The 23,527-nt window shown below is 38.4% G+C and overlaps 1 protein-coding gene across 3 annotated transcripts in view; it reads right to left on the bottom strand.

Annotated features, from left to right (window-relative positions):
* Window positions 1-23,527, bottom strand: part of Top2 (topoisomerase 2) — a 326,551-nt gene that overhangs the window by 151,802 nt on the left and 151,222 nt on the right. For all 3 annotated transcript variants that reach the window (XM_067136112.2, XM_067136110.2, XM_068225185.1), the window contains 2 exons: window positions 13,837-13,972; window positions 13,577-13,734 (listed from right to left, as the gene is read on the bottom strand). In XM_067136112.2, the coding sequence (XP_066992213.2) occupies window positions 13,577-13,734; window positions 13,837-13,972 (294 nt within the window). The remainder of the gene's footprint in view (window positions 1-13,576; window positions 13,735-13,836; window positions 13,973-23,527) is intronic.

Raw genomic sequence — 23,527 nt, 5'->3', positions numbered from 1 at the left:
AGCATTGAAGGAGAGAGGTAGTGGGGCGAGAGAGGCAGCTTGTGGAGGGGGGGCGGTGTAGAGCGGGGCGTCTTTTGGAGGTTGCTTTGTATGTACTGAATTTTGTTTATTAACTTTTTAAATAAGTGCTTTTTAAGAAGGGGATAGCTGAAGAGGATGTTAAAATTAGGATTGGCATACTGGTCCATACTGGTGTAGAATTCTTTATTTCTTATTTTGTGGAAAATAGGAAATTGGAGTCCTTCCTGTGTAATTGTCTGTCTCGCTTTTTGCGGCTCTACTTCAGATGACAGAGGTGCCGCTGTCTCAGAAGCATACTACATGGTCCAGGTCTCTGAAATGTTGACACGCGATGACAGTACCACCTGTCCGGCATGCCGCCAGCTACCGTGACTCTATATGTACAGTGTGGCCAAGGCCAGTCCAGCCGCCATGTTTTAGCCAAGTACTCAATCAGCTGATAGATGAAGGAGAGTGATATTATTATTATTTCAACAAAGAATGGACTAGGTCAGTGTTTTAAGATGTTATTTATTTTACTTATGCTGTATGTATATAGGCCTATCAGTATTTGTTATATTCAGAGTCTGACTACCTGACGTAAGACTTCAAAATTTAGAGTAATACGTGGTATAGGCCTACAAGTCACAATTATTGAAGAGGTGTGAAATTTTGTGTTGGTAGCTAGGCCTATTATAACATTTATTTTATAATGCATATGGCATAAAATAGTATAGTCACTGTCTTGAATAATGTATGTGATGACTGTAAAGTTAGCCTACATTTACTTTTTTTCTATTTCTTTTCCGTCGCACCGGCACAGATAGCTCTTATGGCGACGATGGGAAAGGAAAGGCCTAGGAATGGGAAGGAAGCGGCCGTACCTTACTTAAGGTACAACCCCAGCATTTGCCTGATGTGAAAATGGGAAACCACAGAAAACCATCTTCAGCGCTGCCGACAGTGGGGTTCGAACCCACTAATCCCGGATGCAAGCTCACATCTGTGCGCCCCTAAACGCACGGCCAACTCGCCTGGTCATTAAAATTTAAAAAAAAATTATAACATTACCATACATCAGGTTAAATGGTTTTATATATCAGAAAACTATACATAGAAATGCACTTTTTATATATGATTTATCGGTATGTATATGACTTACAGAAAATAATGTGACTAGTTAACCGATGGGTAGATAAAATTGTATTACTTAGCTCCATATTTATGTTAACGTAATATAAGTTAACATAATATACTGTACCATTTTACTCATGGTGCTAATAGAAATAATAGCGAAAACCTGCTACTCTTTAGTGGCGAAAACAAGCAACTGCCATGGTCCCCGAGTTGTGTATAGTGCTCCTTTAATGATGGCTACGGTTTGATCCCCGCAACGAGGAATTAAATATTAATATCACTATACAACAGTCCTATCCTTTGAGAAAATACTACTTGTTGCTCGGTGAAAAGAAGCAGTTTTCCTGGTCCCAGTGTACTTGTACTCAGGACTCAATTATCGACCACCCGCTGTTCGATTTCCGTGATGTGCGATTAATTCTGTGCCCCGGTTCAGTTAGTACTGGTAGATATCCGCTGTATTTTAAACATTCTACTTGCTACTATCGGTTTTGTTAATGCATTATTATCACTGTTATCAATACCTTCGTTTTTTACCGCTCTTCTCACAACTGGTGATGTGGGTGGGAACTGTCTCTCTCTCTCTCTCTCACACACACACACACATACACACACACACACGTGGATTTGGTCCTGTTCAACGGCCGGATGCTACTCCTGACGCAAATCGTATTTGGAGGGATGTAATCGCTATTGCGTGTTTCTGGGGTGACTTGTAGTGTGGTATGTTTTCTGAGTATGAAGAGGAGTGTGTTGGGACAAACGCAAACACCCAGTCCCCAAGCCCGAGCTATTAAAATACCCCACCCGGCCGGGAATCGAACCCGGGACACTCTGAACCGAAGGGCAGTACGCTGACCATTCAACCACGGAGTCAGACTATTATTGTTATCAATATAATGTACGGGAAAACTCAACTTGATGCTAAGCGGCACTTATAACCACGTCCTTTAATAGATTAACAGCCATAAAAGTTTCAATTCGAAAATATATCAATCGTAATACCTCATACGGTGAAAATGAATGAGACGTACAGCGACTGATCGGGAGTGACCTTTCCTGTAAGTTTTGTTCAGTACAGGTTTATGATAAAACAGATATTTTCGGCGATACTTGAAAATTTGTGAAAAAAAATATAATCGTGAAAATCTCTTATCATCCTTACACGGTAAAATCACGCAAACTTAAAATGCCGGAAATTATATTCTAAACAACTTTCCTTATGTACAGGTTTTCGATACACTGAATATTGACGGAGAAATATGACATTTTCTGTCTTGGCCTCTATAAAATTACTAACCCATTTTGTTATTATTGTTACCATTATAATGCATGAAACAACTCTACTCGTTGTTGGGAGCGTCTTATAACGTGCTGAAAACAAGCAATTGCCTAATTTCATTTTAAAAACCTTTCCTGACCGGTTTCTGCAACCATAAGCATAACAGCCTGGCGTACTTTTCTTCAAAACTCAGACCTCAGAACTACATAAATTCACATGCATGTCTTAACTAATAATATAAAATAACCTTCCGTGTTTAATAAGAACATATTTTCGGTGTAATAAGGTTAAAACAGGTAGCCTGTACTTCGCTAAAACTGCATAAAGAGTAATCTTATCCTGTGCTGAATACATACGTTTAAATCAACTGGCGGGACATTTGGGTAAAACATGGCGGAGCCAATCAGAATGAAGCACTCATTGGCCACACTGTACATATAGAGTCACTGTACCGCCAGCCAGCCCGCCCTTAACCTCCAATTTTGAAACGCGTGGAAATGGTGGAATGCGCCTATTTTGCATGTTGTATAATTTGGAAATTAATCTAAACTGTGATATATTGCATGCTTACCCAGAACTCTATCCACTGCACCAACTGTGCAGCACGACTATTGTCTGCTGACAGAGGTAGTTACCCTACATGTGGTTACAGGGTTGCCAGATTGCCACCTCTTCAACGTCCTTTTTCTCCCGGATATACTCGCAGGACGAACTTTTGTGAGAGAGATTTTTTTATTGCTGGCATGTGAGGAGTCGCGCTGCGACACCCGAGTGAGCGAATTTCGCTTCACCCTGTATAGAACGTATGTTTTCAGCAGAAGCTTAACTCCTAATGTTTCTTGTACATATGTAAAAATCAAATATTTTAAATACAAATATGCCTTTTAACTACCTTTTGGTTTAACATTTATTGCTGAAATGTGAACATAAAATCTTAGCTAAATTATTGACGAAATAAAAATAGCGAACATACCAAAATAACTTTCTAAAAATGACTAAAGACAGGTGCCCCTAGTGATCGTGTATGTTCAACCACGCCCCTTTGCCAATAAATATAGTAGTTTCAGATCAAAATCAAAGCTCAATCAGTACTTCATACGGATCTTAACCTATGGTATCGAAACCTACAGGACTCATCAAGGTTGTACACAAATGAGAGGAAGATCCTTAGGTCCACAATTCAAAAAACAAAACAGGACAAGTTAAGGAATGACTTTGTTAGAAAGGAAGCTAGGACTGAGATGACATTGTTTGATCGGGTCAGCATGTCCAGATTGAGGTGGTTTGGGCATGTAATGATGGAGCCAACAAGGATAGCTTCTGGTAAATTGGAGAGACATGTAGGAAGAAAACTGATGGTGGGAAGACCAAGAACCCACTGGATGAACATCATAAAGGCGGACATTGCAGATCGGGGAAGGACACTGGAGGACATCATTAACAACAGAACGTATCTCAATAAGCCTGAATGGAAGAGGCTCGCCAACAGTACCCAGGAAACTGGAACTGTAAAATGATGATTTGAAATTCTAGCAGGATTTGGAGAAAAACTGCCGATTTATAAGATACAACTAATGGAAGTGGGCCAAACACAGTTGGCAACTCTGCATGGGCCATGCAGTCATTCTTCAGTGTGCGTCATTTGAAGTGAATCATGTGTTTGAGGCGGCAACTAGAGGTTCATGCTATAGATCTTTCACGGCCAAAGAAAAGCTGCAAATTATAGATGCGGAAAAATTTGAAATTGTACAGCAGGAAGAAAATACGTGGACGAGAGCTGTAATCGTGACTGTCGAAAAAATAAACTACGGCCTCAGCAAACTAGTAGTAATCTCTGGGCATTTAGTGAACAGAGAGCAAAGTTTCCTGAGATTCAACAAAGATTATGTGTGGATATAGAAGAAAAAAGAGAATTTGGATGTGCTGCTACAAGTGAAATGTGTCAACTTAAAACCCTATCAATTGCAAAACAACTAGGTGTACAGGATTCAAAGCTATTCGTGGACGGCTTTTGCAATTTCATGTTCATTATGGCTATAATATCTGTCTGTTAGGTCATCAGCCCAGAGGCTGGTTGGATCCTCAGAAAGCAACCACCAAAGGCTATGCAGTTATAGGAAAACCACAAAAACCAATGGCAGAGCCCAAATGAGGTGTACTAGGCAAGATGAGGAGTAAGGTAGTTTGCCATTTCTTTCCTCACTGAACCAGAAGGTGCCACTGCAGCACAACTGATCCTATGAGCAACACCTTTGATAACACTCGGACACTATTTGTGCTCCAAATGTCATACCCCAGTAGCTTCCATATTGTCAGAGCCATGAATGAGACTGGGACTTCAGTGGAAGCTACACTTTGCTCTGGCCTGTGCCAAGAGACGGATACAAAAATACTGCATCCATCAAGAAATGGCAACAGGCACAATGGCTATAATTCCCGAAGAAAAACTTCCATCACACAGCGTCTTCAAACAAATTATGAAGATAAAATTGTGAATTTCCAAACAAATATGTAATCAGTTTACACAAGAAAAACTCAAATACTTTCAGAAATAGGCAAGGCGGCCCTGATACCAATTTTCTTGGAAATGGCGCTTGATTACACACACACACACACACACACACACAGCCCAATGTCATGGTTAGAAATGGCAGGAATGAGAATCAAGAGTGTACAGTTATGCTTTGTGCAACCGCAGATATATTCTTGGTTCCACCTTTTTCAATATAAAATAGTTATGTGAATTACATCACAAGTCGTTCAGATATAGATGGTAATAGTTTCAACAAGTCTGTGTCATCAGCCAGTGATACAAAAGGTACAAATTTCAAATTCCTAAAAACAACGTAAAAACACATAAGAAGAAATATAAAGTAGGTAATGTTAATTTAAAATAAGTGAGATGAAAGGTTAGCACAAAAGAACTTGAATTATGGGCGAGGTGCATTAGACCGTTGTGTTAAGTGCTTGTTTCCACCTCACTAATAAACTAACGAGGATTTAAAAGAACAACAACTAAAAAATGAAATAGTCTTGAAGAAACATTAGCTCAATTTAACACGCTTCTTAAAACGTGACGTAGAATCGTATTAAAATAATTCAATAAAATCTTCAGAGTCGCTTTAATGGAGCAATCCTAGTGAGGTCAGTTGCCATCATGGCGTCAAGCAGACGTGCTGGTGTTGATGAAGAAGGAATACGGAAGCTAATAGATAGTGTTTTAGAGAGTGATATTGAAGGCAGTGATGTTTGTGACAACGAAATAGACCCTGAAGTCCTTAGTTCGAGTACTAGCGATGCATATAATAGTTCTGATGACACTGAAAATGATGCAAATAACGACGGTGTGCCGAGTCTTTTCAAACTAGCTCGTACCTCGGCACAGACTAACTTGACTGACTGGAAATGGACAAAAAGTGACAATAAACCTGTTATACATAAGTTTAGTGAATACAGTGGGGTTAGTGAAAACTTTTTCAAAAGTTTGATACACAGCCACTATCTGAACTCTCAGTATTTTGTGAATACATGGACCCTGTTTGACAAAATATCTGTCAAGACAAATTCATATGCAGCAAAACAGTTGAGCAATCCTGCCAGAAAAAAGTTGAAAGACGATGACAAATGGTTTGAGACTACACCTGACGAAATTAGGGCATATTTTGTGTTATACTGATGTCACAAGTGCGAAAGTCAAGAATACAGTTATACTGCAGTAAAAACAGGTGTATAAACACTCCTATTTTTTTCGTGAAACCATGAGCAGCGGAAGATTTATTATAATTTCACGATTTTTGCATTTTGTTGACGATGAACAAGTCGATAGTAGTGACAAACTAAGAAAGATTAGGCCTATAATACAACATTTCTGTTCCAAATTTTCAGAATTATATTTACCTTCACAAGACATTGCTCTAGATGAAAGTCTAATGAAATTCAGAAGGCCGCCTTTCATATGACCAGTGTAATAGGTCTAAACGTTCTAGGTTTGGAATAAAAATTTACAAAATTTGTGAATCAAGTTCTGGCTGCTGTCTGTCTTTCAAAATTTATGTAGGTGATGATGTAACGGATCAGAAAGTACAAACGTTGTTCTCAACATGTGTGAACCCTGGTTAGGCCGAGAACATACATTGTTTTTAGATAACTGGTATTCTTCCCCAGATTTATTCAAAAGGCTACACGACAAGCAGATGAATGTAATTGGAACTGTTAGACAGAACCGAAAAGACATGCCTCGCGATATCAGTAAGACGAAGCTAAAACATGAGAGTATGAGACGTGGGCTGCCAACAGTATGTTGTGTGTGAAGTGGAAAGACAACAAGGATGTTTGCTTTTTCACCACTAAACACAAATCAGCTGACATGACAGGGACAGGCAAACTCAGACGAAAGAGAGGACAAACCCCGAGGGAAGAAGTGATAAAGCCCAAGTGTGGCCTTGAATACCAGAAGGGGATGGGTGGTGTTGACCTTCAGGATCAGGTTACAGCTCTGTTTCCTGTCATGCGACGCACAGTGAAAGGGTATAGGAAAATATTCTTTTACCTCCTAGATATGTGCATTTTCAATTCCTTCACTGTGTATCACAAGATCGCTGCTAGCAGAAAGACGAGCTACACGGACTTCTGAACTAGCACTGCACAGCAGCTACTAGAGACTGTTCAGTTACCGGAGTACTCGGTTCGAGGTCGACCTTCAGCGAGCACAACTCCACCAGATTGCAAGCTAAATCATGGGCCCACTTTCCCATGCGTATTCCCCCTACAGAGAAGAAATCAAAAGTCACAAGAAGGTGTGTTGTGTGCTACAGCCGGGGTAAAAGAAGTGAAAGTTGCTGACAGTGCAAAAAGTGTGGCGTAGCTCTTCACTTAGAAGAATGTTTTGAGGTGTACCACACCCAGCAGATGTACTAAAATAGCGGCACTGGTAAGTTTATTACTTCATTATCATGCATGCAAATTTTCAGAAAGGATGGTTGGTTGGTTTTGTATGATTTCCTAAATAATAGTGTGATGACGACGTCCGTAGAGCGGTATTTAAATTTGATTTCTCAGTGAACTCCTATGGTATTTAAATATGAGGTGAATGGGTTAATTGCGAAGGGCGCCATGGCGCCCACGCGCACCGCGTTGGACAGGGCTGCTGTATAAGATGCTTTCAGTTTATCAACGACATCCACTCCCACTTCAGTTAGCTTATAAAAAGTCAATATTTCTGGTTTCTCTGCCCCATCCTATTACTCATCTACGTCATCGCTGTTGTGCATAGTCGATACCAACAACAATATATTATTTTACTTGGGAATGTACGACAACAACGTGGACACATTTCCAAAGTCAAACATGCAGCTCCCTCCTGGTCTGGTTTTTGTTTGAACAAAGACGGGGATACTTCCCGTTTGTTTTGATTTATCGTTCCAACTGGAGTAAGTCTGTGGTTATATTACGGCCAGTGCCAGAAATCGGCTGTACTAGTCTCTCCACTGTTGCTCACTTTGTAGGGTCCATCAGGTTGTTTCCCTGTACATACATACATTGTACGTATAGAAGGTCCTCGCATCTGCAACTGTAAATATTTTAAAACCACATTTCGCCGGCTTATTTCCTTTATATTGACGAAAAGGGCCACGGAAGGCATCAAGCATTTCGTCTATAGTGACGTATTCACTCAAAGAGTAATACGACCTGTAATGTTCGACAAATTCCTCCCACACCTCCCGGAAAGCTGTGAATTTGTCAGATTTCTGACAATCTACCCTGCTTGTGAAATCGTCAAACCGCAAAGCAGTCAATAGGAATTGAAACTTTCTGGGACCCATAGTTGTGCGAAAAAGCTAAATCCCTGTACCATCTCAAGCCCATAAATCTCTTAGATTTGTGCGGGACGACTTCTGTAATCCTGCCAGGTAGAGCAATCCTATTACTGCCTTCACCTCTACACGGTTTGTGTCCGGGCATCCTGAGGCCTTTGGTAATTTTCTCGTCTCATTCGAATCCATAGATTTGTGTAACGCACAATTTTGTCTAGCACATCATCAGGGAAGAATAACTACCATGATTCAATGGAAGATGTTTCATTACGAGCTAAATTTAACAGGCCAGGCAAGAACAATACTAAATTATGTCTTCTGGCTCATCCCATAGACCTAGTACAGTGAATGTCCCACTTAGTTATCTTGTACTTTCTCGTGTATTGAGGTATTTTCATCTTCAGTATCTTCAGAATCTCCGGTATCTCTGTAATGATCACTTTCTTCAAGAAAATTGTCAATGTCATCGTCTTCTTCTAAAATATTAGATGAATCTTCTGTATCATTCACATCGTCATCAAAAAGCTTCTTCCTTACACTAACTTGTACTTTTCCTGTTTGTAAATGGGAGACCCGTTATCTTGAATATTAGCTAATATATACTTGGATAACCTCGAACACAGTAAAATAATAACATCAACGGACTCTGTCTTTAGCATCGCTATGTCATGATACCATAGCAATCATAGATAAAAAAAAACCAACAGTGATATCATTTCTTCTTAACAATTTGGATAATAACATTAAATTCACTATAGAAGATGACATCAATAGCGCTTTAAACTTCCTAGACATCAAAATCACACGAGTATCAAACAAGTTCGACTTCCAAATGTACAGAAAACCCACCTTTTCTCCAACAACCATAAAAAGGGTTCATTACATCCCAACTCAAAATAAAAAAAGCCACATATCACAGTCTAATATATACGGCATTAAAAGAAATCCCTATGCCTTCTAGTAGTTTAAAAAAAGAATTACAATTCATGAAAGAAATAGCTAGATTCAATGGATTTAATACCGATATAATTAATAAAATAATCAACAAAACCAAACTAAAACTAGCTACAAATTTAATTCGATTAAAACCCATTAAACAAAAATACGCTAAATTCACGTTCACTAATCATAGTATTCATCAAATTACCAATCTCTTAACGAAGTACGATGTAAAAATAGCCTATGCTATAAAAAACACTAATCGTAACTTATTCTTTAATCATAACTCTATCAACGTCACAGATAATCGTTACTCTGGATCATATATATACAAATTAAAATGCTCTACATGTAATTTTTCTTATGTTGGTCAAACTGGCCACAGCTTTTTAACTAGATACGCCGAACATTACAATGCACTAAGACACAAATTCTCCGCTATGGCCAACCACATGAGGGACACAGGGCATAAATTCACAATAGAACAGGACCTTCATATCTTCAAAAAGAATCGAAAAAAGTAAACTCTTGACAGAATACAAAAATTTATTCGTATTCTCGACCAGCAGTTTAACAAAGATAAGAATTTAAATGATATCATTGATAAAAAAGGCTCCTTGTACAAACAGATTTTATTACTATTACAAGAATCAATTCCCCTCACCATTATATTCTTAAAAATTTTCAACCTTAAATTAATAAGCACTCCCACCTATTCTATAATACGTTTCCCTCCCTTCCCCTACCGCCAGTACCACCCATTCAAGTACAACCAATAGACCTATAGCTACACCCACTCTAGTACCGCTCCCTCCAACGGCATCCCACCGCTATAATACACGCAGCAATAGACTTTCTTCTTTTCTCCCCCACCGATAGTAGCTCCCCTCCCAGTACTACAAACAAGCCCATAGTCACGCCTTCACAAAACAGATTCCCCTCCAATTCAAACCTACAGCTATAACACGCAGTAAGAGCTCGACAGTCGTCAATAAGTTACCCTCACCACCGTCAAATGGTAAGTGCACACGATTTCACCCTAAAAATTCTATTACGATTTTTTCATACAATTAACACCAGGATTTTGGTTTCCTTTTACAGATTTTACTTCTAATCCAACATTCTACACGTTAGCTACATTCTACTGTCACATTGCCTTTTTGACCAGCCCCCACATCGACGTCAATGTCATGGTGTCCCTAGAGGGGGTTCCGGGCGGGAAGACGTCTATGCTACAGCCGCTGGATGTCTGCGTGAACCGTCCATTTAAAGGAGCCTTGAAACAGCTCTATACAGAATGGATGGCAGCTGATAATCACACACTGACGCCAACTGGTCGCATTCAGCGCCTGGAAGTACAGCAGCTGTGTTTATGGATTTTGACAGCATGGAATCGTATCCCTGGAGACCTCATACAGAAGAGCTTCAGGAAATGTAGCATTTCTAATGCTATGGATGGCAGGGTTGACGACATTTTGTGGAAAGGTGATGGTGATGACAGTTCTGAAGTTGGTACTGATGATGAATGAACTTGTTGGATATCATTCTGGAAATGTTTGTTCACTTTTATTTGTATTTTCTAATCATTGAATCATTTAGTAAAGATTGTAAATAGTTTTGACTTCTGTTTCTTTTAAAATTTTATTCTTTCAAAATAAGGGTGCGGTCTTACTCGGTGGCGGGTGGTATTCGAGATTATACGGTATATTTGCCATGAAAATTAGATAGTAGGTTTACTTACGTGACAGATATTAAATTAATCTGAACTTGTAATAGGCTTGATTCCCTGTAGATCAGAAGATTCGTTCTCTCTTGCATCACTAGAGTCCTCTCCTAAATAACTTACAAATTTGTCTCACTCTACGTCAAAAACATTTCTAACATGCGGTCTCTTTTTGCTTGGATAGTAACACAACCAATGGTGGATAATTCTTTTCATGCAATGTAAACACTTGAAAAAGACACACCTGAGAATTCGGATGTTAGTTTTGCGATACAGTAAAACCTCGTTAATTCGAAGTCTTAGGAACGCAGAAATCGGATTTCGAATTAACCGCCAACTTGCAATGAAGAAAGTTAGGTGAGCATAGAGATTGTTGTCAACCTTGATGCAAATAAAACCCGCACCCCAATTTCGTGCCTAAATATTTTTTTTTAAATATGCAGGGAGTATTCACGTAAATACGGTATACAACGGACACAGTCTACAGCAATTTCGGCAGTATATAGGCTCACTTGCGACGACTGCAAAATGTTGTATATAGTAAGGACTGGGTGAACCTTAAATCAAATATACCAAAAACATTTCAAAGCAATAAAGTACAACATATTTTTCTGCTTTTGTGGAACACATTTATTTATAAGAATAATCACAGCTTTTTAGGGATCAGAAAGGACATGAAATTAATTTTTAAAGGTAATGATGGATTTGAATTTAAAACCTGCAAAAACATAGAGATATTCTTGGCACAGACAAGGAAACCTGATAAAACTTTAAATGAAACAGTCGCAAGCGACATTTTTTTCTCAAAATTGAGGTGACACAATATGTGCTACCAGCGCACTCCGTACTTAAAGCTGAATGTCTGTTTAGTACTTGAGCAACAGCCTGAGCACGAGGATAAGCCAGCCCTTCCTATGGTATGTCGTACTTTTTACAAGATCAATGTAAGTTTATACGTATTGTTTGCATATTCTTACACTTGTTTTTTTTCTTTTTCTTATTTTACAGTTGATCTGAACAGGGCTCCATTTTAACTTTTTAAAATCTATTTTAACACATTCTGACGACACATTAATGTGAAATTAAATGCTTTAAATAATTTTAATCACTGATGATGGACTTTTAAGTCCGAAAACCGGTTTTTGATCAAAATAGTGTGTCGATACGACTGTGTGTGATTACTAATAACAATCTCAAATGTGTTCAGGCACAGCAGCTATATCTGAAAATTTCCATATTCATATTGTCGTTGAGACCACGCGGACCTCGCGGAGTGATATGAAATGTTTGTTTATGCCTTATTTTCACTCTTGATGGAAGGAATTTCAGTTTCATTTTTTTTTTCAAAATTAATCTTTCTAAAATTAGGGTGTGGGGTTATTCCCATAAATACGCTACTTTCCTTCAGTTGGTTTCAATTTGCATACATGTTTATGAGTTATGTTCCTTCCATCTTGAGACCATAACATCTGCACAATAGGCCTTTATTTCAGCCTGAAAACCTTTTTATGATGTGGATTTCCTATCCTGCCAGGAATAATTGTACCAATTAGGTGACACTTCCTCAGTAAGTGGTCATTAGAATACCTTATAACACTCCACTGATCAACCTCCCCCCCAAATGCAACAACCAACCTATCAAATTGCGATCACTGTGGTGAACAGTTTATCAGCATAAGCTGAAGCTGTACCTTTTCCATCATAGGGAATCAAAGACTGGATATACCCAGTAGACAGAGCAAAAATTCTTATTTCTCACTTAGTTGGTGCCTTAGTGCTGTAGGTACTGAAGCTTATTTTCCCTCTGAAAATAATCACACTCATCAACAGACAATTTATCCAAGTACAAAAAAAGTTAATGGGCTAGTGATTCTAGATATTTCAGAAGGTATCTTTCTATGTCCAGGTAACAGTAAAATCTCTCCAAATATCCACCGCATCAGGACTTATATACAACATCCAGAAGATCTGCATTAATCTTGCGTAAAAACACAGAAAAAAAATGGCCTTGCTGAGAAAAGTAGTTTTGGACACTGGGTAAATTGACAAGCCCTATAATCAAAGTAACGCCAGTAAATACTCAGTGTATGTAACCTCTTCCGATTTCCTCCATTCAGTCTGCGGTCTCATTGCAGGCATCAATTTACAAAGATTTTCCCTTCACCGTATTTGTTTCATCGACTATACCCTCAATAAAAAACATGCTACAATAGTCCAATGGTCTTGTATCACAATTCCTTTGAAATAGGATATTTAACTGGCCTGCCATCATCACTCGAAACACTCTTCCCTAACAGAATACTTGGAGCAACAGGTGTATCAATACTGCCAACCTGGCGACAATTCAGAACTTGATTCACCAACATTACACTCAAAAATGTCTGAGAAAACGCTCTCATCATTAAGTACTGTATGTGTTTTTATCCTTCCACAAGGGACAAGATCTACAGTACTTGGTTCAAACCCAACAGCTGGACTGCACTCCATGGAATATTAGCTGCATCAGGAGAAAGATTCCTCATAAAGCTCCAAGTTTTGAACACAGGAACCAGCACACATGTCGCTACCAATGGGTTCATCTCATTACTAATCTCAAAATGGCTGAACACTTAAGTTTACAAGAGGTCAGAAATCTCAATATTTGAGATGAAAAGGTTAATAAAGAATACAATACCCACTCACCTGGCCTGATTGCTCAACTTCTTTGACTCTGCTTGAAGCATTCCTTCCAGGTAAGCCTTCCGCTTTCCATAGAACTCAAGACGGACTCTATAGAAGTCTTTCAGAATCTGGTTTACATTATCAAACCTTCGCATGCATCCATTTTCGTCAAAAGCACACTAGAAATAAATGGAATCAATGTATATAAATAAACCACACTGTTCTCAGAAAAGTAGGTTCTCTGTTCATAAAAAAGGTGGCAGTAAAATATTCTATCTTACCATACTTGACGAGGAAATAGTGGTCTGAAGCTTGAAGAATTTGTGCAAACCCTCTTCCTCCGCTTTGTTTAGCTTGTCAGGGGACATGAACACTTCAAATCTTACAGTTGTGTCAGTATTATTTTCTTTGAAGTCCCTAGACACACAAAAATGCATAATCACCACAATTGGCACACAAATCAAGAAACTACAGCAATAAATCCTAAAACAAGTGGAGTAGCTCAATGATAATGGTTTGTTTATCCAGTCACCTGGTAGAGAGAATAAAGGGAAGGGCTAATATACTCAAATTACCAAATACTAAATCAACACATAATCGGTCCCAACAGCAAGTGTGCAGTGTACGGCACTCCACGCTGAGTGGTTAATATCTGTCTAGGGGAGAAGACTATGTCATCTTCTGACTTACTTTTTTCCCTGAACAACCTCCACATTGACATTTTTAATATGGACTTTGTAAATATTTTTTAAAACTTATATACAGTCAATTGTATTTTTTCTTCCTGTTAAGAACTTGTACATAGTTGATTGTCACCTGTAGCATTACACGCTAAATAATACTAATAATAATTTAAAAGCAGTGAAAATGGGTACACTTTGTTCAGTGGTTAGGCCACAGCTCCCAGTTTTAACAGAATTACATCTGTATATTACATTCTTCACAGTCAAGTACAGAACTGGAGAGGTCTTAACTGAAGGAATCTCTTTCAACTTTTTTTTTTTAGAAGAAATATATCCATAAATGCAATATTCTACACTGCACGCCAACTCCCAACGCTCCCCATCATGTCGCGACATTCACTGCACGCACGGAGCAGCTTCTGCTTTGTTCTATCTAGCAAACAATACTTAAACTACTACAAGTGCAGTAGGATATATCTATAGACGTAGCATCGATCTTTGATTTGATTTATCTATTGAGTTTTTATCAATTACGTATGATATATCGGGTTTGGCAAAATTTCTGGTGACAAGGAAACAAGAGCAGAATTTAACAAAGTAGAATATCATTGGGTGAAAGTTTGCAGTGGGACTCTCAGCATAAATTATTTTGATAGGTTAGGTTACTTATAGGAAAAAGATGTGTTCTTTGCCTAGGATATGACTCCACCCATTCATATCATAAATCTTGCTACATGGCTAAACGTGTTCTAGTGATTGCGGATTCGGAACTTCAAGTTTCAGCAAATGACAATACGGAAAACTCAATTTCATTAAACGAGGACTCTGATATAGACTGAGTGAAAGTAGTGAGGATGCCAGTGATGTTGCTTATGAAGTGAGCGAAAACATCGGCCATAATGTTTTTGATGGTGGGTTTGTGTGGGATGACTTATTAGAGAGAGCAAAGGGTAATGTTTATGGCAGGTTATGCACCTCAGAATGCTGAGAAGAATTGCTTAGATTCTATGAACATTTTTTAGTTGTGACAGTAGAACAGACATCATTATGTATGTTATTTCTCTTATGACTGAGGATAAATGAATGGGTATCAGTTACTGTGGATGAAATGTGTGTGTTTTTGCATTATATAACCGTACCTGAGAGACAAAAGGGCGAAGTCCATTTTTTGTGATTCTGAGTTACGGCCATTTTTGTGTTCAGTATAATCGACCACATCTATGGAACTAAAGGCGGTTGTCCTGTTGCCATTCCCTGTGGATTTAGTGTGTGGTATAAAGGTAGTAGTCCAAAGTGCTTTTAGGACGGAAAGGGCGCATGTGGGAGAGCCACCTTTTGCAGGGAACTTTTTAGTGCTGCAAGATCGCATGTGGTACATCCGCCTTTTTTCTCCTAAGTAATTGTGTTACGGGAATATAAAGGACCTGCATTATCGCATACACATTAACGTGAAAACAACAACAGTTAAATATTGTAAGCCATCATCATCATCAACATCATCCTAAACCATCTCCAGTTTCCCGGGTGTGGTATATGAGCCTCCTCCATCTCATCCTGTCCTTGTACCATTCTTCCTCCACCAACTTGTCCCAATCATGACCTCTCAGCAGTACATCACTCTTAACTAAATCTATCCATTTCCTTCGTGGCCTTCCCACGGGTCGTCTTCCTTCTACCCTTCTGTCAAATTCCTTCCTTGCAGTTCTGTTTACTGGCATCCTCTTAATGTGACCAAACCACTTCAGTCTTGATATCTGAATCTTATTGAGGAGAAAATCATCTATTCCTACTTCTTCTCTAATTTTCTCATTCCTAATCTTGTCTTTCCTGGTTTTCTGGATCATAGTGCGTAGGAATTTCATTTCAGCTGCCTGAAGTTTGGAATTATCTCTATTGGTCAGTGTTGTGGTTTCGAGACTGTATGTAAGAATTGGTGTATAATAGGACTTGTACAATGTCATTTTTGTTTTCATGGGTATTTGCTCATCCCACAGCAGGTGTCTTACCTGGTGGTAAAATTGTGTTGCCTTATTGATTCGATTGCTCACCTCATGTTTTGCTAGGTTGTCATTTGATATAACGCTACCCAAGTATTTGAAAACTGGAACGCTGTCCAGTTGGACTTCATTTAACTTGACTATTGGTTCTGCTCCTTCCCCATACACTTTCATCACCACCGTCTTGGTCTTGCTGATGTTTAACCCATATTTCTTAAAACTTCTCATTCCAGCTTTGTATTCTCTCTCCCAATTCCTCTTCTGAGTCACTCCAGATCGCAACATCATCTGCAAATGTGAAGGCTTTGATATCTCCGTGTTCTTTCCTTTTAATAGATTTCATTACTACATCCATTACAATAATAAATAGAAGTGGTGACAATGAGCTGCCCTGCTGCACTCCTCTCTGTTTCAAACCAGTCCAACAAACCACATCCTACTTGAATACAGCTTCTGTTCCCACTATACAACATTTTCACTTTGTCTATGAGGCTGTCTCGCACTTTTAAGTTCTTTCATGCATTGCCAAATTCTTTCCCTTAGTACACTATCGTATGCTTTCTCAATGTCCAAAAATATTAGAAATAAAGGCTTGTTCTTCTCCCAGTATTTTTCCATTAGCATCCTAATTGCAATAATAAGGTCTGTAGTTGACCTTCCTGGTCTGAAACCATACTGCTCTTCTTCCAAAATTGGTTCAACAATATCTCTGATGCTGGTCTCTATTATTTTTTCCAATATTTTCAGGACATGAGACAGTAGTGCGATACTACGGTAATTAGTACATTTTCGTCGGCTTCCTTTCTTGAACAGAGGTATAATGATGCCCATCTTCCAGTCCTCAGGAATAGTATTTTCCTCCCATATCTTGTTGAGCAGTCTGTAGAGCCATTGGATTCCTGGAATTCCCGCTGCTTTCAGCATATCTGCACTTAGTTCATCTATGCCCACTGCCTTTCCTTTCTTCATGCTCTTGAGCGCATTTTCAACCTCAAGCCATGTAATTGGTGGTTCAGTTGTGGTACCTCGACTTGGCTCTCCTCTATCCGTTATGTTTTCTGTATCTCCATTCAGCAGCTTTTCGAAATAGATCTTGAGTTCTTGTTTAATTTCTCCCTCTTCTTGTGCCAGAGTTCCATCATTACGTTCTATTGCTTTTATGGTCTCTTGATCCCTTCGCTTGTTTTTCACTACTCTGTATAGCAATTTCATATTTCCTGTACTGTCCTCTTCCAGTTTGTCTGCGAACTCATTCCATTTCTTCTCTTTTTCTTCCCTTACAATGTTCTTTACAGCAAGTTTCTTGTTCCTGTATACTCCTTGAAGTCTTTGTATTTCTTGTTCATTTCGTTCTTGTCCCTGTTTTTGTTTTTCCTTATCCAGTGCCTTCTTTATTTGGTTTCTTTCTTTCACTGCTGCTTTCACTTTATCATTCCACCATGGTGTCTCCTTTTTTCTTTTGATAGAACTTGTAACTCCACATAGGTTTTTGGCTTCTTGTAAGCCACAAGAAGTTACAAAGTTACGCAAGACTTCAATATTTGAACGTACGCAAAATGAATCGTTTTCAAGAGGAAAGATGATATTGCAACTTGCTCTAGAGCAAGCACGTGAAGTGAGAGGTAAATATGTTTCTTGCTGAAGAGTTCTGTAATAGCCTACATTTTGTTACCGACTGTGATTTGTGGAGTTCCGCCCTAATCAACTTTGATGTATAGATTGAAGGAATACTAACTTCAACTGATTGGAATTAGGTCCCATTAACGTATGCTGTATTCTTAGCAATATCTTTATCTTCATTATCATTACTGTTTTAGTGCTATTTATTAACATTAAACTTAACTCCTGAACTTCCACTAAAAATATTGCATATTGCTAACGTAAAAAAATTATATTCTCATATGAACAGACACTGGACGGCAAGCATTCACATGAGAAACCTGTGGATGAAGAGCATATGGAAGACTTGCAGGATGACACTGCATCAGACTTCTCTGAGTTGGACTCAAATTACGAACCCAAAAACAGTAAAAGTAGTGGGTTTCTGTAGAGTCAGTTTGATATTTTGTACCCACAACATTATGCCAACTATAATAATTATTAATATTATCATAAAGTTTCTTTTCATTTCAGAATGTCAAAATAACGCAAAGGCATGTGAGTTACCTGCAACCAATGGAAAAGTAAAACTAGTAGTAGTATATCGTGGGAGAAAAAGGATCTGAGACCCCTCAAGCTGGAAAAGAACTAGTGCTAAAAGAAGCAGGTTGATTGGGGCATCTTATAAATCAGTGCCAGGTGAAAAGGAAGTCCCAGCACACACACTTAAGCCTCCATGTAAGTGTAGAATGAAATACACCGAGAAATTAACTGAAGAGTAACGGAAAAATATATTTGACGCCTTTTCGAAGGAATCTAGTTCTTGGGAACACAAATGTCAGATGATAGGAACCTTGGTGAAGGAAGTTCCAAAAAATACACACAACTTGTAAAGAAATGAGTAGTTCTACAGAGAGAAGAGAGATGCCGCTAGTAATCCATGAAATGCAATGTGGCGATTTCAAAAATTTCATATCTTCAACTGAAACATCTGGATCCCCTTTCACAAATTGCAAGAAATCATCTAGTGATGAAATGTTCCTAATCTCGAAAGTTGTAAGGCTTAAAGTTTCAGCCGACGAACCTGGAATTATTGCCTACAAGACATCCTTCAATGACACCTGTTTTCAAGAAATTTATATCAGAAGAAATCGTAGAAATGCTCTCCTGTTGCGAAAGGAAATTCCGACCGTACGAAGCGGACCCAAACCCATTAGTTCAGCAAAATACACGGACCTGCAAATGTGAACTCAGTGGATTCCACGTACAGTACAGTACAGTGAATTTTAAAGTGACCTCCCTCATGGAGAAGACGACTAATATCCTAGCGACGAGTGATACTTCCACATATATAAATTAAAATTCTCTGGAGAATATTTCATTCGGGAAAATGTAATTTACAAGAATTACCTTATGCAGAACTTCAGTGACAAAATCAATGTGTGTAAAAAAAATTTGTGAAAATTGTACTGGTGTGATAATTGTAACATTTTGTGTGTTCTATATTATGCTGTTCTTGTTCATTTAGCTACAGAACAGGTATAAATATTGACATTACACACAGATATGTTTTAACTACTTTTACAGCATCCAGAACTGTAATAAGGAATAAAGAAAAAAGGCTATGTCTATTTTCACGGTTTTCCCAAGAAAATTTAGATTGGAATATATGAATATGAATTTATTTCACATCTACATAATTATATGATATGCAGAATAAAATTTATATAACACATTTATAAATAGACTGCACTTGTATAACGAGCAATTGGCATAAATGTACCGCCAGTTTCTGTTTTTACCTTACACTGTAAATATACAAAATGGACAAAAGCCCTTTTGCTCCTCAGGTACAGATATGTTAATAGGCATAGTACAGAAACCTCCATTGAGATCTTATTTCCCGAAGCAACGTTTACTAGCTACTCCTAAATGTGTTTCAGTCATTTCCCTCGATCAATTTGAAAGCATTACAAGATTCCTCCACTTCTCACTGACAATAGCACAAAATTACTTTTCCAAGGCCTAACAAAACTCTCCAAAATTTTTCCTGTTAGAAAAAAGATGGAAGGACTATTTTGATAAACTGCTGAATGTGAGAAACAGTGCAGACGGTAGTAATACGGCGTGATGACTCAACAGTAGAATATTATATAACAATGTTAAAGGTGGAATTAGCAGTCCATAAAATAAAAATGGGGATGACACCCGAAATGGATGAAATTAGTGTGGAAATGATGAGGCTGCTGGAACTGTTGGACAACGATGTGTGTACAGATTGTTAAAGTGCACATAGAGACAGAAACGTATGTGAGAAGATTGGCGAAAGGGAATAATAACACCAGTCTTTTAAGGACAAAAAAGTGTGTGATAATTATAGAGGAATCAATCTTACCACAAGTGGCAAATACTGGAAAGAATATTAAGAGAGGAAAATGTGAAGAAAAGTAGGAGAGTTATAAGAGGAATAGTATGGCTTTAGAAGTGGAAGATCTACAAAGAAGCCAATCATCAAGAGGCAATTAATGGAAAATAGTTGGGAAATAAGGATAGAATCCAGTCATGACATTCATAGATCTAACAAAGGCATACAACAGTGTTTACAGGGAGAAGGTGTGGGAAACCATGGTCAAAAAGAGACTGGGTGCACAAACTCCAGAAATGATGCAAGCAATGTACAAAAACTGTGTCAGCAGCGTACAGACTCTGTTTGGAAGGACAAAATGGTTTAGAAATGCAACTGGACTAAGACAGGGTTGTCGCCTTTTTTGTTTCTAATGGTTATGGACGAAATTGTAAAGGGGACAAAGGATGTGTATGGAAATAATGATGAAGTTATTATGAAGTTATTACTATTTGCAGACAATATCGTGGTCTGGAGAACAAACAGAAAAGGAGGACAAGAACAACTTGATATACTGAACAAGAAAATTGAGAAGTATACTATGAAGATCAGTGCAGAGAAAAGCAAGAGACCATGGTCATCTCAAGTAAAGACAAGGGCAAGGCACTGTGATTGGAGGTCAAAACCTTGAAATTGTTGACAGTTTCAAATAACTAAAGAGTGAATTAACAGAATACAAGGCTGGACATTGAGATTAGCAAGAGAGTGCAAGAGGGCAATGCATTCTACCGGAGTATAAGAAACCTTGGCCGGAGTAAGGAAGTACCAAGTGTAAAGAGATAATGTACAAAATGTATTATACTCTGATATTGACTTATGTGCCTGAGACCTGGACAGTCACAAGTAGGGAGGAAAGTAGAATTCATGCCAGTGAAAAAAATACGAAGAAGTATGATAGGAAAGACAGACTGAGAAACGAAGACGTAAGAAAGGTCAGAATGGAAAGCTTAAACGAGATAATTGATAAGAGTAAACTAAAGATGGTTTGAACATGTAAAGAGGATGGAGGAGAAAAGAATACCGAAACAGATGATGAAGTTTGAGGGCAAGAACAAGGTGGATCAATTCAATAAAGAGGAATGCAAGAAGAAGGACCTGGACTGGGACAAAATGATTGAAGAGGAATGGAGTAATGGCACAGATATGACTGGGAAAACAAGTGTAAGTCAGAAAATGTTCAAAATAAGTCCATAGTATTGAGTCCTGGAGGAGATTTAGATCTTTGGTGTAATTAGTTTGTCAGAAGTAAATATGTACAGTATTTCATCTGCACTGCAACGTCATTTGGTCCTAATAGTGTAAGTAATCATATTAACCCCTCAGCGTGGGAGGACTCGCTACCTTGTGCTGCAGGAATAGTATAGCACCAAACATGCTACAAGTGCAGGCTTTTAATATCCAAAGCCATCTCTTTTCAGTTTCGACTCAGTTAAGTTCCTCAGTTTGCCCAAACTGAGTAAATAAATTTATAAACTACCTGAAAGAGAAAACATATGGTAACAGTAATACAACTGAAAAAGAATCAAATTAGAATAACATGTCTCATTTTTTAAAGATCATCATCAGATCCTATCAAATCACACTCAAATATTTATGTTTATTTATACTCCACCATATACCGCAATACTGGAGTAGAAAAAGGAGAACATCATTAAGGTAAGTTCTAGTTTCAAGTTCCTAAATATTTAAACAGAAATAAATATTTGAGTGTGATGGAATCTGTTTATGTTCTTTCAAGAATGAATCACACCATTCTACTTTAAGTTTAATTCTTTTTCAGGTAGTTTATAAATTTACTTAAAGTTAGTTCAGCAGACTGAAGAGCCTCACAGTTATAAATTATGCCCGGAAGACAGATTTGTTGCCTCGGAAGGGCTTACTCAAAAACCAAGGGAAACTTCTAGTGTTGACGTTTGTTTCAGAACTGTTTTATTACAATTTGTTTTACGTCACACCGACAAAGAAAGGGCTTATGGTGACGATGGGATGGGAAAGGCCTAGGAGTGGGAAGGAAGCGGCCGTGGCCTTAATTAAGGTACAGCCCCAGCATTAGCCTGGTGTGAAAATGCGAAACCACGGAAAACCATCTTCAGAGCTGCCAACAGTGGGGTTCAAACCCACTATCTCCCGAATACTGGCCGCACTTAAGCGACTGCAGATATCGAGCTCTGTGTTTTAGAACTGTAAGCAACTGATTGTGAATATTTGATTTGGTGTCCAAGAAGGTAGAAAAGAAACAAATGCTTGCAAAACAACAATGTATGAAGTGTGCAAAGTAGGCTAAAGAACATCAGCACGTTGGTGGAAGTGATGGGGATCGTAGTGGGGTTGTAGAGGGTTTCCAAAGGCAAATAAAGAACTAAATTAATCCTGTACTCATACAATGGTGATGGGCATATCAATGCTCCACAATCTAATGTCAATGGAGACAAGGACAAGAAAATTTTGTTTGCTGTAAAACCACTCATTTTTTACGGCGATTCAGCACCCTGCCGTCGCGGTCAAATAAATTCTACGTGAACAGAAAATGTCGCTGCCTTGGCCTGGCAATTTGCCAGATCTACATCCAACTGAAAATTTGTGGAAGATCTTGAAGAAAATAAGAGAAAGGAAGCCTCAAACAAAACTGCAATTGAATGAAGCCATTGTGAACATCTGGTGTGAATAACTTGTGGGCCACTCTGTATATATTTCACCTACAATTTGAAAAGCAACGTAACCTAGAAAGCCTTGCTTATATCCCAATTAGTGGGCTTCAAATTTGCTTGACCTAAAATCAGCTTAAAAACTGCCACTTAACATGCACTTTTTGTGATGAATGCTGCAGTAAAACTATATCTCATTATGCTAGCAATCCTCTGTCTATATCAGAGGTGCCAACCTTTGAAAGGTTATTCTCCCGTCACCGAGAGAACCGAACCTGATGTAAACAAAGAAAAATGTGTATCCGTATGTATCCATCCGCGGTCTAAACGCTGATTGGAGAATAACTGGGCTACTCCCGGACACATGGCAGGAACCACATGGGCAGTCTTGAAACTGTTGTTACTTCGCTTGATTGCGGCGATTACATCAGGATTAGCTCTACATAGACTGTTGCCGGATACCACTGACGTCAACATGTACAGTAGTTGACAGGCAATTGTGATGTGGATTACGGCACAAATTACACTGACTGTCCGCGAAAAATAAACAACAATGAATGATAAATGGCATCTCGATATTTAACATATCAGAAAAGAAAGGTAGATTTGAATTTAGGGACGAAAAGTAAATACGTAATAAATCA

This window comes from Anabrus simplex, chromosome 1, assembly GCF_040414725.1.
Source record: "Anabrus simplex isolate iqAnaSimp1 chromosome 1, ASM4041472v1, whole genome shotgun sequence".
NCBI lineage: Eukaryota > Metazoa > Arthropoda > Insecta > Orthoptera > Tettigoniidae > Anabrus > Anabrus simplex.
This window is presented reverse-complemented; position numbering and strand designations above follow the sequence as displayed.